Raw genomic sequence first — 15351 nt, forward strand, 5'->3', positions numbered from 1 at the left:
AGCTAAAAGCTTTGAAAGTGTTGCTTCTAGGGAACCAGACTTAGGGGACTGCTAGTTTTCATGAAAAGCCATATGGTACTTGTTTCTTCATAAACTATGAATATGTATTACTTGGATAAGAATTAAAAGTCAGTTCTTTAAAAAAAACACTCAAAGCCATGGGGTGGTCTGTCCTGCAGGCTTCTCTAGACACCTTTGATACCCAACTTCCTCTCTCATGGAAGCCTAGACCCAAATCAGAATTTTTTTGCCTTCAAAGAAGAAATCTGTTTACAGCCAACCGGAACCAAACGATTTTTAGGCAACGGGCCACTGGGTGGTTCTACACAGTATTACATGTTGTAACGGGTGGAAGAAGCAGCCTGCAGAGATTTTTTGGAACAAGGTCTAGCCCCATAAAATGGAATGATTCATGTTTGGGTCAGCTTCTCCCTGGCTCTTCCAGCATCTAGTTTAGACAAGGACCGTGTGGTGTCCGGGGTTATGAAATACCACACACGTCATCTGTACTATCCGTATCTCTGAGCTTTCAATGATGCCAAGGGAGCTCAGTAATTAGCCCGTTCTCCACGGGACGCTTGGCCTTTAAGATGGAACCGCTCCAAGCTCTTGACAGCTTTCGGCACGGAAGGCTCAGATTTGTTCTAAGAACCAAGGAGGCGTGAAGGCAGGCTATAACCAGAATGGGATTTTGGCTGTCATTGATCAAAATATGCTATGTAAATTCTTTTGGCCAAGCTGGAATTCTGTAAACTTGAAACCTGCTGCCTGAAATTTTAAGCAAGCTTCCTGCCTTGCTTGGAGAGAGCTCTGATTTCGGGAGGAGGAACAATTACCAGCAAGGCAGCCAACCGGCTGTCCCAGCAGTCAAGGGCACTCCAGGGGTCACAGGGGCCAGGCATAAAAATGAATGCAGCTTCTTCGCTGGGAAAATACGAGTGCAAAGCAAAGGTTGTAGCTGGTCCCAGTTTTTGGTTTTGTTTAAATGAGGACATCTTTATCTAATCATTTAATTTTTTTTTTTTTTAAGGACACTCATGGATGGACCCAAGACAGGTTTCATTAAAGAGGGGCCGGCTCTGAACCAGACATCAGGCGGCACAGATGCCCTTGCAAGTCTGATCCTGGTCGGCTGTGTGACCCTGGTCAACCCGCTCTGCCTCTCTGGGCTCAGCAGACAAGAGGCTGTTTGAGGTCCCCTCCTGACCTACCGGTTTGTATCTCCTTGACCTACTGGTATGTGATTTTTAGGAGTACAGCTCAGAGAGGAAAGGCCACGGAGGAGGAAGCAATACGAGGGCCCCAGGGCCTGCAACTTGGTTGGAAACGGGGCTGAGAGGGTGGTGCAGGGCAGAAGGAAGACGGGAGGGTGGGTGGAGTTCTCCCCACAAACCGCCTGCTCTAGTCTACTTTTCCAGGTACCTTCCAGAATGTCTTTTCAAGAATCCCATTATGACCAGCCACGAAGGCTGTCCATGCTGACGCCCCAGCTCCAACGTCAGCCGCAACTTGTCCTGAGCCCAGCCATTCCTGTACTCCTCCTCCGAGATTCTCCCCTGGCTAAGACGTCATTTGAAAGGAGGGTTCCATGGGTGGAAATGGTGATTTGAAAATCACAGCTTTAACTTCAGTCCAATCAACACCAAATTGAACGTCCACCCTCTCCTCCCCTGCTCCCTCCAAAAAATATTAGGGTGATAAGAGTGCACCCTAGCTCCCTACACAACCCCCACTTTCCTCCTTGGGTTTGCTGTTCTGGAAGTCAGCAGCTTTGTACTGCTCAGATATAACCAACAGCCAGGCCACAACAGGTGCACGGACACCCAGCACCCTCACTCAAACCCCACTCTGGGAGGAATATGGGGCAGTTTTCTTCCCCATGGAGGTCCCCCCGTGGGGCATCCCCCTAGCTTGTTCCCACCAGGAGGATGTCCTCTGTAGAGGCAGGTCACTCGAGTCCATCCAGACCTTAAACACCTGCATGGGGGATGAGCTACGACCCAGCTTATGGCTAAACAGGAGCAAGGACGCTTCCTACCTGACAAAGCAGACGCGCAGGATCAAACACCACCTGACGCTCTAGTCTGACACACACCTGCATGTCGAGGACGCAGCCAGGGAGAAAAGCACGCTCAACACTTAACAGGACAGAAAGGAAACTGGGGAGAAGCAGGGAGAGGGGGGCCGGTTCCCTGTGGCCCTCTACCGTCTGCACAGGTGCCCCCCTCCAGCCCCTAATAACAGTGAAGGAGGAAGAGCTCCCGCCCCCTGCTCAGGGGCCTGTGGATTTTTATTATGCAGACACGTGCATCAGAGTCTGTTGACGTCCAGCTGTGGGAACAGCAGCAGGCAGTAAACCAGGAGCCAGAGGAAGAGAATAAAATACATCATATCCGGCTGCTGGACAAACTGTGTCAGAGAGTCGCTCTGGGGGCTCTGGCTCTCTAGCAATGTGGCTTCGCCAGAGTTGTTGGCCTTCCTGCAGGAGGGAAGACACAGGCAAGGCAGTTACTCTCGGGTCCTGGGTCGGAGGACTCCCCCGCCCTGCCTCCCCGGCCTGTAACCTCACTGCCCAATGGGAGAGCCCAGGGCTTCCCAGCCAGCCGGTCAAGAGGCCCCGCGGGGCAGGTGCCGACCCAAGAGGAGGGCCGGGGTCCCGGGAGAGCGCTGCGTTTTTGCGCAGGCTCAGTTCATCCGCACAACCCTAGGAGGGCTGGGCCGTCAGCCCCATTCTGCAGATGGGCATACCGATACTCACGGGGGGCCGTGGCTGGCTTGCTCAAGGCCACACAATGACTAAACTCCCCCACCCCCCTCATCCAGGACACCTTCCTTTATGTCACGGTGTCCTTAACGCAGAGCTGGACACTGACGGCACTCTGCCATCTGTCACTAACAGAGGGGACGTCATAAGTCATCTAAAGGAATAGAGTGCCCTGATTACAGATCATTTAAAAACAGCCATCGGAGACACAGGCACGCCCCGCCACCCCCCCCACCCGGCTTTTGATTTTGGCTTTGGAACAGAACCTTGAAGATAATGGCTAGACTTGACTTTGGTCTGAGTAGTCTTTCTTCTTTTGTGTTACAGAGGGTGTCCAAGTGACGTTTCACTTTGGCTTGGTGGATAAAACCTACGAGGGTGAGGTGGTGACCAACCACAGCTCCCAGTTCTGGCCAAGGAAAGGGCTGGGGGCATCATCTGACTGGAAGGGGGTTGGGGGCTTCTGCTTAGACCTGCATTTATGGAAAACTCAAGTGTGAGCTTCTTAGGGTCATCTGGGGCGGGCAGTGGAGATTATGAGGAGGGAAAACCACCTCATCCTTGATCCGTGTCCTGATGCAGAGTCAAGGCCAACAGGGGGTTAAACGATGGCCTTTTGGTCTAGGGACTCATTCACGTATGACAACGGACAGAATTTTTCTTTCTTAAAACTTAAAATTTAAACTCCATTTATTACAAAGGTAATAAATGCTCCAAAACATTTGGAAAGCATGATTGCATTTCTTCACCTTCTAGTTTAAACTGTCAAAGTCTCTATCTCCTGAAAGTGAAAAGCACTACTTTCCTAAGGAGTCTGTCATGCCCGGTGGACAACGTGAATTAATATTTCCGTTTTATGGCAGAGGAGGGAAACAGGCCCTGCCTCTGGCCAGAGAGACAGGCTTCTAATGGTCACACTCACGGGTGTTGGGCGATATTCAGAGAGGCTTTTCCACTCCAATAATCTAAGTCCTTCCAAGCCAATCGAAATCCGTGGCAAATATTAAAAAAAAAAAATCAAGACAATTAAGTGATTCGGTAACTTTAACAGGGATGGGGGAATCTCCAGATTGCCCGAGTTTGGGGGATTCCTCTGGGCTCCTGTGTTCTAATGGGCTGCGATTCAGCAAGATCTGACTAGGCCATCTAGTTCTCGAACAGCAAGAAATACTTTCATAGACATCCTGGCATGTTTGTACTCCCTCTTCATGTCTGCTCTGATGCCATAAAACTGTAAAATCAGCTCAGTGAGCTTCTGAGTATTGTACCTGCAGTGGCGACACAGAATGAACACGGGGTCAGGGGCGACCGGGTGGAGACCACACCCAGCATCACATCTCTCCTGTCCCGCTCTACCCCTCCCCTGCTGCATGGTATAAATGCAGCCATAGGCTCATGACCCTGATCCGGCTTCAGACGGAAGCATTATCTGAACCCCGTCCCGCCCCCCCCCCCCCCCCCCCGGTGTCCATCAATTTCCTCTCTCCCTCCTGCTTATATCCAGTTTCCATTCATTTGCTCTGCACCAGGTATCTCCTTGCACGAGCTCAGGCGATGACTACGGCCATCAACCAACGAGAGGTGGAGAAGAGCCACCCCACAAAGTAGACTGCATCATGGAAAAAGAAAAAAATATATATATCTACAGACCCCACAAAACTTGCGAGGAAAGCCACCAACCTGGTTAACGTTCGGTTTCTTCTGTCATCCAGATCTGCTGCATTCCTCAACTGAACATAGCTAACATGATCCTACAGTGAAATTTATAAACAAAACCCCCGCAACCCAATTAGTAAAGATGAAATCTCTGAAACAGAAAATAAAGTGATTTTAAACATACAAAGCCAAGCATGCAGCGCTGTTCTCAACATTGCAAACATTCAGTTCCCAAATCAAGTTGCTAACTGACGTTCTACAGCATTCTATCCTCTCCCCCAACCCCCGCCTAGTGAATCAGAGAGGCACCACCACCCGCCACCCGAATCGGGGTGCGGACCACGGTGCTCTGGGTCCCAACACAGCCCGTGCTAAGAGTCGCTGCCTTAAAGTGTCGCACGGATATCTCCGAGGGTGGGCTACCCTGGGCATACCAGGGTAGGGTTGGGGGTCTTGGGTGCACAAAGAGGCCTTTGGGCTTTACCATCATTTTTTATCACTTTATTTAGTCACACCCCCTACTGCCCACACTGGACATCCCACTGGACTACGCTTAACCACAAGGTTTGAACTTGCTTCTCTTCTATCCAAAAGTCTATCTGTTGCACATCAGTGATTCCAAAGCTCTGGGCTGAGGAGGAGGAGGAAGGATGGAAATGAACTGATTAGCAGGGGTCATGCAGAAGAAGAAATTCACATACTAACCGATTCCAAAGACCTGTTAGTATGTCGTCGAATGTAAATGCTGGAGTCACTGTGACTAGTCCTGAAAAACAAACACACGTTTTGAATTGGTTGCCACCAAGAGCTCTTCACCGCTCAGCTGTCAGGTCACCCCCATCCCGAGTCCTCCACCTGCGGATCTAAGGCAAGCTAGGATTTCAGACCTAGCAACGGAAATCTTATCCAGTACTCCCCGTTGGGTTAGGGTGTGCTTACAAATAATGGGATGGGTATTAGAGACACACTGTGGCCTCATCTATAAGAAAAAAAAAAAAAAAAAAAAAAAGCAAAAATAACAGGTAGAAAGAATTTTAAATAGAAAGCAGACCACATATTTTTCAAAGTCCTAGGGCTTCAGGGAAGGAAGGGAGGTCCTTCTCCAAACAGCCCAAAATCTGGGAACTGCTGGAGGTCCTCTGCTAATATCAGATCCAGGCTGAGACTGGCCATCCGGACTCCCTTTCTAGTGCTCCATTCTGGGCAGAGCGCTGCTGTCTGACTGTCCAGCTCTGGGGTGTGCCACCTCTTTTCCTTTCATGCCCGAGGAGGCTCATTTTCTGACCCTATCTTTGAGGCTGATGTATGTCTGATCATCTACTAGAGCTGGTTCACATGGGGCTGAGGCAAAAGATACCCAGCCAAGCAGCCTGGGCTCCTGATTAACTGGCCATCTTAGCCACATACTGTAGGTCTCTGATCAGTTTTCCTCATCTGTAAAATGGGTCATCATTCCTTCCCCAACTACTTCACGGAGCTGCAGTGCTGGTGCAGTATACTCCAGGTCCCAAGGGCCCCGTCTTGCCACTCAACAGGAGAACTACGGGTTGGGTGTCAGAGAGAGCCACCTCAGTTTCCTTAAGGCAAACCTCCCACGTGGCATCTGGGGCTCCAAGAAAAAGGCATCTGACCCAAGAGTTTATTCCCTGGGAATTCATACCTGGCAGCCTTGGTAATCCTGCCCGCTGCCATCCCAAAGCTTCATCAACCTCTTCCCCTGCCTTGGACATGTTTCCAGCTAATAGGCATTGAGTACCTACTATGTGCCAGGCGCTGGGTGCGGCCCCAGGAAACTTCAGTCCTTGCCCTCAATGCAAAGCATATGCTAGTTTTCCCCAGCAGGTATCACAGCACAGGAACGAAACAAAACGTATCACGAAGGAAAAAGAGCCTCAGGTGTCAGGGACCCAGCACTGTCCCACTTCACGGGAGTGCCCAGAGACGCAGGAAGCCCCACCTGCTCATAGTATTTTCCAGTAAAAAAGCACATCTGCTTCAGGAAGGGCCCCTGTCCTTCTCCTGCCCTCTTTTTTTCCTCCTGCTTACTTGTAGGTGTTTTTTGTGTTCTAGGACCGTCAGGCTTCCCTCCTGAACCTCATTCTTTCACCAGACACTATCAAGAGCCTACTGTGTGCCAGGCACTGGGCTTGGCGCTGAGCCCACCCACCACAGCCTGAGAGAGCAATCTGACTCATTCATCATCCACCCGAAGAAGAGTTCTTATTAAAGGCCGGCTGCGAGCCAGGCGTGGCGCTAAGTGCCAGGACTGCTGCTCGCCCTCCCTGCCTCCGGGGAGCTGCTTCCCCGTCTCAGGGGGCAGCAGATGATAAACAGAGCCTTACACAAATGACTGGAGAAAGGACTGTTCTGAGAAATGCTGTGAAGAAAGAGAGTAGGATTGTGAGAACAGACGAAGGGGGATTAAAAAGAGCCCAGAGCAATCCAAGAAGGCTACCTGGAGGAAGTGGGAGTGGAGCCGAAACCCAGGGAAGCAAGTCAGGGAACGCGCAGGGGACAGAGGGGGTCCTCAAAGGCAAAGGAGCTTGAGGGACATTCAACGATCTCAAAGAAGGCCAAAGGGCTTGGCAGGCTGGGGAGGAAGGCAGAGGTGACCCAGAGCGGACACGGATGAGCCTGGACAGACAGGTCCTCCAGAGGTCCCACAGGCTCTGGGACAACGGGCCTTTCTGCCTAGACCAATGGGAAGCGCCAGGGGGGACCCAGTCAAGGTACAGTCAGGAAAACAGGCTGTGTCTGGCAGGGAAGGTGCCCGGGGCTCCGTCCCCTGCAAGATAGCTTTAGGCCAGGCGCTGACTTTTTTGAGCCCATTTTCTTGGTTGTCAAAGGGGGCGGTGGCCCCCTCTGCATTGCAGGGGGCAGGGGAGATGACGTGGTGCACGGGAGGGGCTCCAGGGTTCCTCACTCATTGCCTCCAAGGAGCGCACCTCTGCCCGTCTGCTGAACGGCTGGAAAGAGCTGACCACAGCTGGAACGCGAGGCAGTACGGACAGCTTTGCCCGGGGTGGGATAGGAAGCCGCGGGAGGGGTGATGCCACCCACTCCACGCAGATCCGTCAGATCTCTGCCGGGAAAAGCCAACTGGGCCTCCTTCCCGTACACACACCGAGATGACATTCCCCTTCCAACACCGACCTGCTTTGTCTCCTCTTCCCTGGGACGGCTTTTGCGGGCATGGCTGGATGCAGCTGTGTCCAAGATGCTCGATCCCCACAAGGCTCCCCCTGCTCCTTCTGACCCCCTCGCGTCCAGCTAACGTGTCCTGTGTGCCTGCTACCGGCTCGGGCTATCTCCTCCACTCGGGATGCCTTTTCTCCTCACCCCCAAATCCAGACCCCACTGTCCCTCCGTGCTGAGCTCAAAGAACATTGCACACTTTCCCTCCCGCTTGCCCGAGCCCCCGGGGGCTGGGGCCGTGCTCGCGTCACCGCTACGGCTGACATCTTCCCGGAGTAACTGGTGAAGGAGCACTACCAGCTGCCCTGCTTCGTTCTCCCGACTAGATGACCAGTGGCCCTTCCCTGAGCTGGGGTGACAAGATGGCAGCCCAGGCACCTGCCTGCTAAGCCACGGATGTCTGCTGGATGGCCAATACCATGTCCCTATAGGGAGAGGGATTCTGGAGTCACGTGCAAAGTGGGCGGCAGTGTTTTGCCCCTCACCTGGGCTCCCGTCTAGCCGCCTTTTATCCTCTGTAGAGCAGGTGCAGGAGTAGAGCGGAAGGGAGATGGAAAGCAGGACCCCTGCCAGACCTTCCTCCGGGTCCCCCTGCCCTGGCTTCTCCCCACTCTCTCCCTAAATGCTGATCTCAATGATTGCCCTTTTGCAGCCAGTGCAGCTCACTGACCACAGGCCAGAAAGGCTCACGGGGAGAATGTGGGTCATGGAGTCTGACAGGTCTGCATCTGAGACCCTAGCTCTGCCGTCCCCCAGGCTGGGTGGCACCCCCAGAGCCTCTGTGCCCACCGTGGTGACACACAGTCCCTCCTACCCACCTCGGGCGCTGCTGTGAGAATCAAAGAGGGATTGGATGGGAAACACTTGAACACATCAGGGCAGGTCAAACAGTGGCTATCAGGGGGCTGGGGTGGCCCCAGAGCCTCCGAGTTGGTGACATTCCACGCCCCACACCTACTCGGCTTCCGCCATCTTGCTGCCCATTGCCAGCTATCCCCCCAAGATCCTCGGAGTGGGGAGAAGACAGGCCTCAGGTCCTTCCAGCTCTCTGGGCAGGGCGGGGCAGCCCGGGTGGAGAGGATGAGGGTGAGTTTCTTTCTGATTCTGGCAGATGACCCATTGGCCAGATGAATTTTGTATGAACCTGTGTTTCCCTTGCTGTCCGGTCCCACCCCTCTGCGTCCCCGCACTCTGAGTCTTCGAATCAGAAACCAAGAACGGAATGAGTTCAGGGAGCAACTCTTGAGCTCGGTCCCTAGGGAAGAAGAGAGTAACAAGATACCTGGAGAGGACTTTGTGGTCGCCAGTGTCTTCTTCGAGGTCCTCTGAGGATCGGACGCTACCGGGTGCTATAAATATGGAACTTTCTACGTGGTCCACGTGCTTCCTTTTCTCCTTTTTTTTACTGCTGATCGATTCTCCCATTACCTTTTCTTCTAAAGAGTTTGCTAAGTTTCCCGGGTTTCCGAATTCCTGGGACTTAAGGACAAGACAACCAAACACGAGTCAGCGTTTCATGCTGGGAGGCCCAGTGCGTGATACCCGGCCCCCGGCCCCCACCAGCAGCGCTCCACTCCACTGAAGTCCAGAAAGCTAGGGCATCCCCTCCAGTTCTGCCCCTCCGGGGGAGTCCTTCCAGCACGGCCTGTCGTGGAAGACAAGCCCACCCGCACTCGGGCTCCCTGGGCAGAGGGCAAAGGCCAGAGACTGTAAAAACAGCATGGGTTTCAGAGTCACTCAGACTGCTTTCACCTCCCGGCTGAGTTAGTTAGCTTACCCAGTTGAATTTCTTTTGCCCTCAGTCTCCTTGTCCTGTCTGATGGGTATAATCATGATCAGTCTTTTCTCACTACACCACAGTGTTTCCCACGAGGGCTGCCCCGTACAGTGGGCCATGTGGGGCCCTTCACACAACCACCATCCGGGAAGCCAGGTGGGCCACCAGGTGCAAAGGGGGCCCCTGAGCTGGGAGAGGTGCCCACACACACAAACCCATAGCTTGTGGGAGGACAGCTTCACTGTGCCTTTGGTGGCTCACAGGGCAACATATCTAGCATCTCTTTGGCGAGGAAGATTCTTTGATCGCCGTCCACAGTGGGCAAATCTGGAGCCCATCAGCAACGTTCCAGAGGGAAGTTAAGAAGCCAAGAAGCAGCGGCGCCTGGGTGGCTCAGTCGGTTAAGCGTCTGCTTTTGGCTCAGGTCATGATATCAGGGTCCTGGGATTGAGCCCTGCCTCGGGCTCCCTGCTAAGTGGGGAGCCTGCTTTTCCCTCTCGATCTGCCTGCCGCTCCTCCTGCTTGTGTATGCTCTCTCTCTCTCTGTTCAATTAATAAGTAAAATCTTAAAAAAAAAAAAAAATGGAAGCCAAGAAGCCTGGGGATTGTTGGAGCCCCCTCTCCCTGGGTGTTACACGTAAACCACGAATCTTGGAACACTGCATCAAAAACTAATGACATATTGTACCATATCACATATTGTACATAACACAATTAAAAAAAAAAAAAAAAAAAAAAGAGTCCCTTCAGGGGCTGGAAGAACCCGCTCAACAGGTATGGGAAGCTGGGGATTAGCGGGGCTAGTCCCCCCCCCCCCCCCCCCCCCCCCCCCCCCCCCCCCCGCCTCCAGGAGAACAAAGGTCCTTGCAGCAACTAAAAAAATGCTCCTAGCAATTTGGAAATGCCAGTTCCTTCTCTGGGATCCAGGGGCCAACGCTACCTTTTTTGAAAGGTGAAATGAGAAGAGGGCATTTTTTTTTTTTTTTTAAAGACTGGAAGAAACTTTCCATGTTCTAGTCTTCTTGGAAGACTTTACTTTTTTTTTTTTTTTTTTTTTTTTAAAGAGGCCCAGGTATCCAAGAAATGCTCCTGTGTCGTCTTCTCTGACAGGAGGCAAGACTCCCAGGCCTCACCTGTCCTCCTGGGCCCCAAGCCAGCCCCCCCGGGACTACCGGGGCCCCATGTGGGAGCCAAGGACCAGGTGTGCTTGGGGGCAGCAGTGGGTGCCCATTCACGGGAGGGGCGAGCACCATGGGAGGCAGGTCAGAGCCCAGAGATGGAAATGGTGGTCCACTGGCCCCAGGAATAGAAGCTCTCCCCAAGGGCTCATGCTGAGCTTAGTGTAGGGTAGTCAAATCTACGTCTCCCAATTCCATTCCCAGCCCAGGACTCGTCCAGCTACACCCCAGATCACCTGTCCACGTGCTGGGCACATGCACCCATACCACCTGCTCCTGGCAAAGAACTTCTGTCTTTGTAAAGCAGAAGGCAGTAAAGGACAGGTCTGCAAGGCCACAGGGACATTCAGTCTGCCCTGGGGGAGGAAGGGAGCTGCTAAGAAGCCATTTTAAATAGTACAGACGGGCAGAGATGAAAATTAGTCTTTCTTCCTGTCACCCACTCAGTCCCCTTTCTTCTGTCCTAAAAGATCTTCTGTCCCTTAACAGTCCCGAGAATTGCTGTAGTTGTTGTCATGGTCCCCCAGCCTGGGGACCCCAAGATCTGGTCTTCCAGCAAGTCAGCAGACGGCAGGTGGGGGGCGGGGTGTGGGCCTGGGTCCGGGTTCCTCACCCTGGAGGCAGAAGGGGCAGGTGGCAGATGGGTCCGGGCACCTGCGGAATTCCCCCACTCCCTTCTCTCTCCAAACACAGACACAGCATCGGTCCTGCTGTGCTTGCTTCTAGGTCGTCACTATCAGAGAATTCTGCTCCACCCAGTGCGTTCTCTGGGATTGACGAACCCAGAAGACCAAGCCACCCCTTCTGGCCCATCTAAATCCTACGGGTCTTTTGTGGGGCTACTGGGAGTGTCCCTTTCTCTGGAAGCCCTCATGCAAGGATTTCTCATTCCCCTGAGTGCCTTTCAGCCCCTCCCTCAGCCTTGAATCTCCCCTGCTGCAAGCCAGAGTGTCATCTTTATCTTGGCCTTTGACTTGACCCTACGTGTCACCTTACACCTCCCCAAGGCATCATGCAATCCAGCCACCTTTGTCTCCTGCACCTCAAGCCCTTCCAGGCTGCTCTCCAGAGTCTGAAGATTCAAATGCTCACTCTTCTGCTGGGACAGAAAATCACAACCTACCACACCAGGCTAGCAGAAAAGTCGAGAGCTGTCATGCGTTGCTGGCTATAGAGGAGAAAGCAACCGTTCTGACTGGGGAGAAGCTAGGAAGGCTCCTAGGAGGAGGTGTCACTGACACTGGGCTTTGAAGGGGGCATCAGTGTTTGCGAAGCAAAGCTGAGGGAGGGAGAGCAGAGTGTGGAGTGCCTGGGAGCCTGGGGGAAGGCTGGCTTGGCTGGAGGGGAGGGAAGGGAGAGGACCGAGAGGAACAGCAGCTCAGGGCACCCCGTACCCTTTCATCACCCATGCCGGTAGCCCTTCAAGCTGCTGGGCCAGGCAAATGGGGATACCAAGTGGTGGCTGAGTGTGTGCCCCCTCTGCTAGAACTCTGAAGTGCATGTCCCCCGCTTGTAAGCAGACAATGTACCAAGAGGCAATTTTCAAAACTCAAGGCCAGAGTCAAGTGTGAGCACACTGGGTTTCCTCAGGCTGCTGCAGGAGGCGGGGCTCAGGTTCACTGAGCGTGCACTAGATGTAGCTCTGAGTAGCACTGACAGTAATCACAGCTACCACTACCCTTGACCCTCAAACATGACCTCATTCCATCCCCTCGGCCCCCTTGGGTGTAGGGCCAGGGAGGCACCCGACGTACAAGCCTCAGAAGTGCCGAAGGGTGCCAGCCCTGTCCTTGCCCGAGCCTGAGCGAGTGCCTCCTTAAATTCTGGCCTGGGCTGCCCGCGAGGGAATCTTCTTCTCTATTTTGTGGAGGGAGAAGAGCAGAGTCCTCATGTAGGGCCCAGGGTTCCCGAACCCACGATCAAGTACCTGCTGGTTCTCCACATGGGAACTGTCTTCAGCCTCCCCTTGCTGGTGGTCATCTGGTGGGGACAGGTCGGCAGGTTCTGAGGCCAGTCTGGCATTTTCCACACCCCCAACGGGACACGGCACCGCGGGGACACTGGCCTCGGGGACATCCTCGCCCAGCCCCGAGAAGCTGCAGCTGCTCTGAGACACCTCGACCTCCTCGGCCTCCTCGGCCTCGTCCCTGGCCCCCACGTCACACAGATAGCCGGCCGGCTCCTCGAGATCCAGGTCTTCGTTTTTCAAGTCCTCCGCGCCCTCTGCATAAGCCTCCAGAACCGCAGCCAGGGGCACCTCATAGTGCGGGTAGTAGAATAGCTCGTGGGGGATGACGGAGACCTTGGACAGCGGCGGGGAGGGCTTGAAGCCCAGGCCCTCCTCGCTGCGACTGTGCAGGGTCTCCAGGCTGACGCTGCTGCTCCTCGGCTCAGAGGCCGCCTCCCCTTCCGGCCCCTGCAGCCCCGCAACCTCCCCTTCGTCCTCGTCCAGATGGCGGCGCGGGGACTTCCGCTTGGGCTTCTCGTACACCTCCGGCTTCGTATCAGCAGGAGCCCCTCCTGGGGCCAGAGAATGGCCTTGGTCTTCTTGCCTGAGGTCCTTGTGAGGTTCAAGCTTACTGGGCCTCTCCGGGGACTCATCCGAACCTTTCCTCTGGTGCGCAGACTTACTTCTCCTCTTCCCCAGTTTCTCAGCCTGATTCTCCAAAACCTCCTCCTCCGCTGGTTTTTTCTCATGAGGCCAAGAAACCTCCTTGAAAGCCTGGCTGGTTGAGGCAAAATCTATGAGGTCCTTGTTAAATGTAGAGGCTTTTAAAGGAACGTCTTCATAATAGTCTTTGTTACCCATAGCTTCTACGGTCAGCAGCTTGACCTTGATCTCCAAGGAATCAGCCATAACAGTGTTGTCCCTGAAGGGTGAAAGTGGACAACTCTCCTCCCCGGGGCTGGCTGCACCCTCTGGCTCCCCGTTCCAGGAGGGAGAACTCTGGGCAGTCTGCGAATGATTGATCTTACCGTCCACCAAAGAGATGTTACCTGGGGACTCATCAGAGGCTGCTTCTGAACCTTTTGGACCCTCCTGTTTTGGCTTTTCCTCAGCAGTCTCAACTGCCAGGATGTACCCATCCTGCTTTGGCAATGAGTCCTTTGTCCCTCTTGCGCTCCCTTCAAAGCGAAGGTCTTGACTGTAGAAAGGGTCCTTACTGCAGGAAGCATCCTTGTAGGTGTCAGCCTCGAAGTGCACAGTTTTCTTGATGGGCAAAGAGTTGGACCTCCGGCTGTCCTTTCTGGATGATAAAATGGAAGATTCTGGAGGTGGGTCATTGGTGCTGCTGGCCTTACCTGGGACCCCTTGGAGGGCCTGGTCGATGATCTGGGGCGTGAACTCGGGGGAACTGTCTGACAGTGCATGGCTGGACACACCACTAAGGAAGCATTCTTTCTCGCTCTCGGGCTTATCACAGACAAAGACTTTGGAGGGTGGTGGTTGGCTGGCCTCATGGTTAACAGTGTAGGCTCGTTCCCCGTTTTCAGTCAGAAGGAGCACTGTGCTTTCCTGTTCAGAGGGAGTTTCTTTGATGCGGACAAAGGTGGATTCAATAGGGGCTTCTTTATCTGAATCCATGAAATCTTCCTGCGAAGAAACAGGGCAACATAAAATCAGGAGCGCTGAAGTACAATGTATATTCCATTTTCATAAAACAAAGACCAACATGGAAAAAGCCACTTCAGAACTAATGCAAAGTGTTCTCATGGAGAGATGCCAATAGTTGCTCTTGCTGAAATGTGAAAACACCAGATAAGTTCAAAATAATGTATTTTTAAAATTTTTTTAAAAGATTTTATTTATTTAGGGGCGCCTGGGTGGCTCAGTGGATTAAGCCGCTGCCTTTGGCTCAGGTCATGATCTCAGTGTCCTGGGATCGAGCCCCACATCGGGCTCTTTGCTCAGCGGGGAGCCTGCTTCTCTCTCTCTCTCTGCCTGACTCTCTGCCTACTTGTGATCTCTCTCTCTGTCAAATAAATAAATAAAATCTTTAAAAAAAAAGATTTTATTTATTTGACAGAGATCACAAGTAGGCAGAGAGGCAGGCAGGGAGAGAGGAGGAAGCAGCTCAGCTCCCTGTGAGCAGAAAGCCCGATGCAGAGCTCAATCCCAGAACCCTGGGATCATGACCTGAGCTGAAGACAGAGGCTTTAACCCACTGAGCCACCCAGGTGCCCCAAAATAAAGTATTTTTTTTTTTAAAAGCTATGGGTGCAAAGAAATCTCAAAAAACTGAACTCTAGGGGCGCCTGGGTGGCTCAGTTGGTTAAGCAACTGCCTTCGGCTCAGGTCATGATCCCGGAGTCCTGGGATCGAGTCCCACATCGGGCTTCCAGCTCCATGGGGAGTCTGCTTCTCCCTCTGACTTCCCCTCTCATGCTCTCTCTCTGTCTCTCAAATAAATAAATTAAAAAAAAAAAAACTGAACTCTAGAAAAGGACAAGCCCTTCCTAAGTGAGTCTCAGCTACTTTACATGGGCAGGCCGTTACCTAGTCTGAGCATGGATAAGAGAGTGAACCTACCCAGGCTAAGGAAAGATTAGCTGAATCTTTCTTGATTGCATGGGCCAGTGTGAGAGATTAAATGTGGAAGGGCCCCAAATGCAAAACCAATTGTCTTCATAGACTATTCCTTCCACACGGGGACTTTTGCTAAGAAGCAGCTGAGAGCAGGGGTGGACAGCAGAGAGCCATCTTGGTGGTACTGGCTCCCGGCATACTGGTGGAGAGAGTTGACTGACCTCATTCTAAAATCATTGGAAACTAGGTGGCT

General features: G+C 53.0%; 1 protein-coding gene across 7 annotated transcripts in view; it reads right to left on the reverse strand.

The window, feature by feature from the left end:
• Nucleotides 1-2259: 2259 nt before the first annotated feature.
• CLMN (calmin) overlaps nucleotides 2260-15351 on the reverse strand; it is a 107710-nt gene continuing 94618 nt past the window's right edge. Inside the window, exons 9-16 of one of the 7 annotated variants that reach the window (XR_007128642.1) lie at nucleotides 12498-14165; nucleotides 11598-11666; nucleotides 8898-9094; nucleotides 5126-5186; nucleotides 4445-4515; nucleotides 3940-4032; nucleotides 2829-2918; nucleotides 2387-2475 (exon numbers count right to left, since the gene is read on the reverse strand). Coding sequence is in view for 5 of the 7 variants with exons in the window: in XM_047736997.1 (XP_047592953.1) it covers nucleotides 2311-2475; nucleotides 3936-4032; nucleotides 4445-4515; nucleotides 5126-5186; nucleotides 8898-9094; nucleotides 11598-11666; nucleotides 12498-14165 (2328 nt within the window). In the remaining 2 variants the exon portion in view is untranslated. Of the gene's footprint in view, nucleotides 2480-2828; nucleotides 2919-3935; nucleotides 4033-4444; nucleotides 4572-5125; nucleotides 5187-8897; nucleotides 9095-11597; nucleotides 11667-12497; nucleotides 14166-15351 lie in introns of those variants that run through there. The other 6 variants (XM_047736997.1, XR_007128643.1, XM_047736999.1 and 3 more) reach the window with 6 other exon arrangements.

The sequence above is a fragment of the Lutra lutra genome, chromosome 7, assembly GCF_902655055.1.
Source record: "Lutra lutra chromosome 7, mLutLut1.2, whole genome shotgun sequence".
NCBI lineage: Eukaryota > Metazoa > Chordata > Mammalia > Carnivora > Mustelidae > Lutra > Lutra lutra.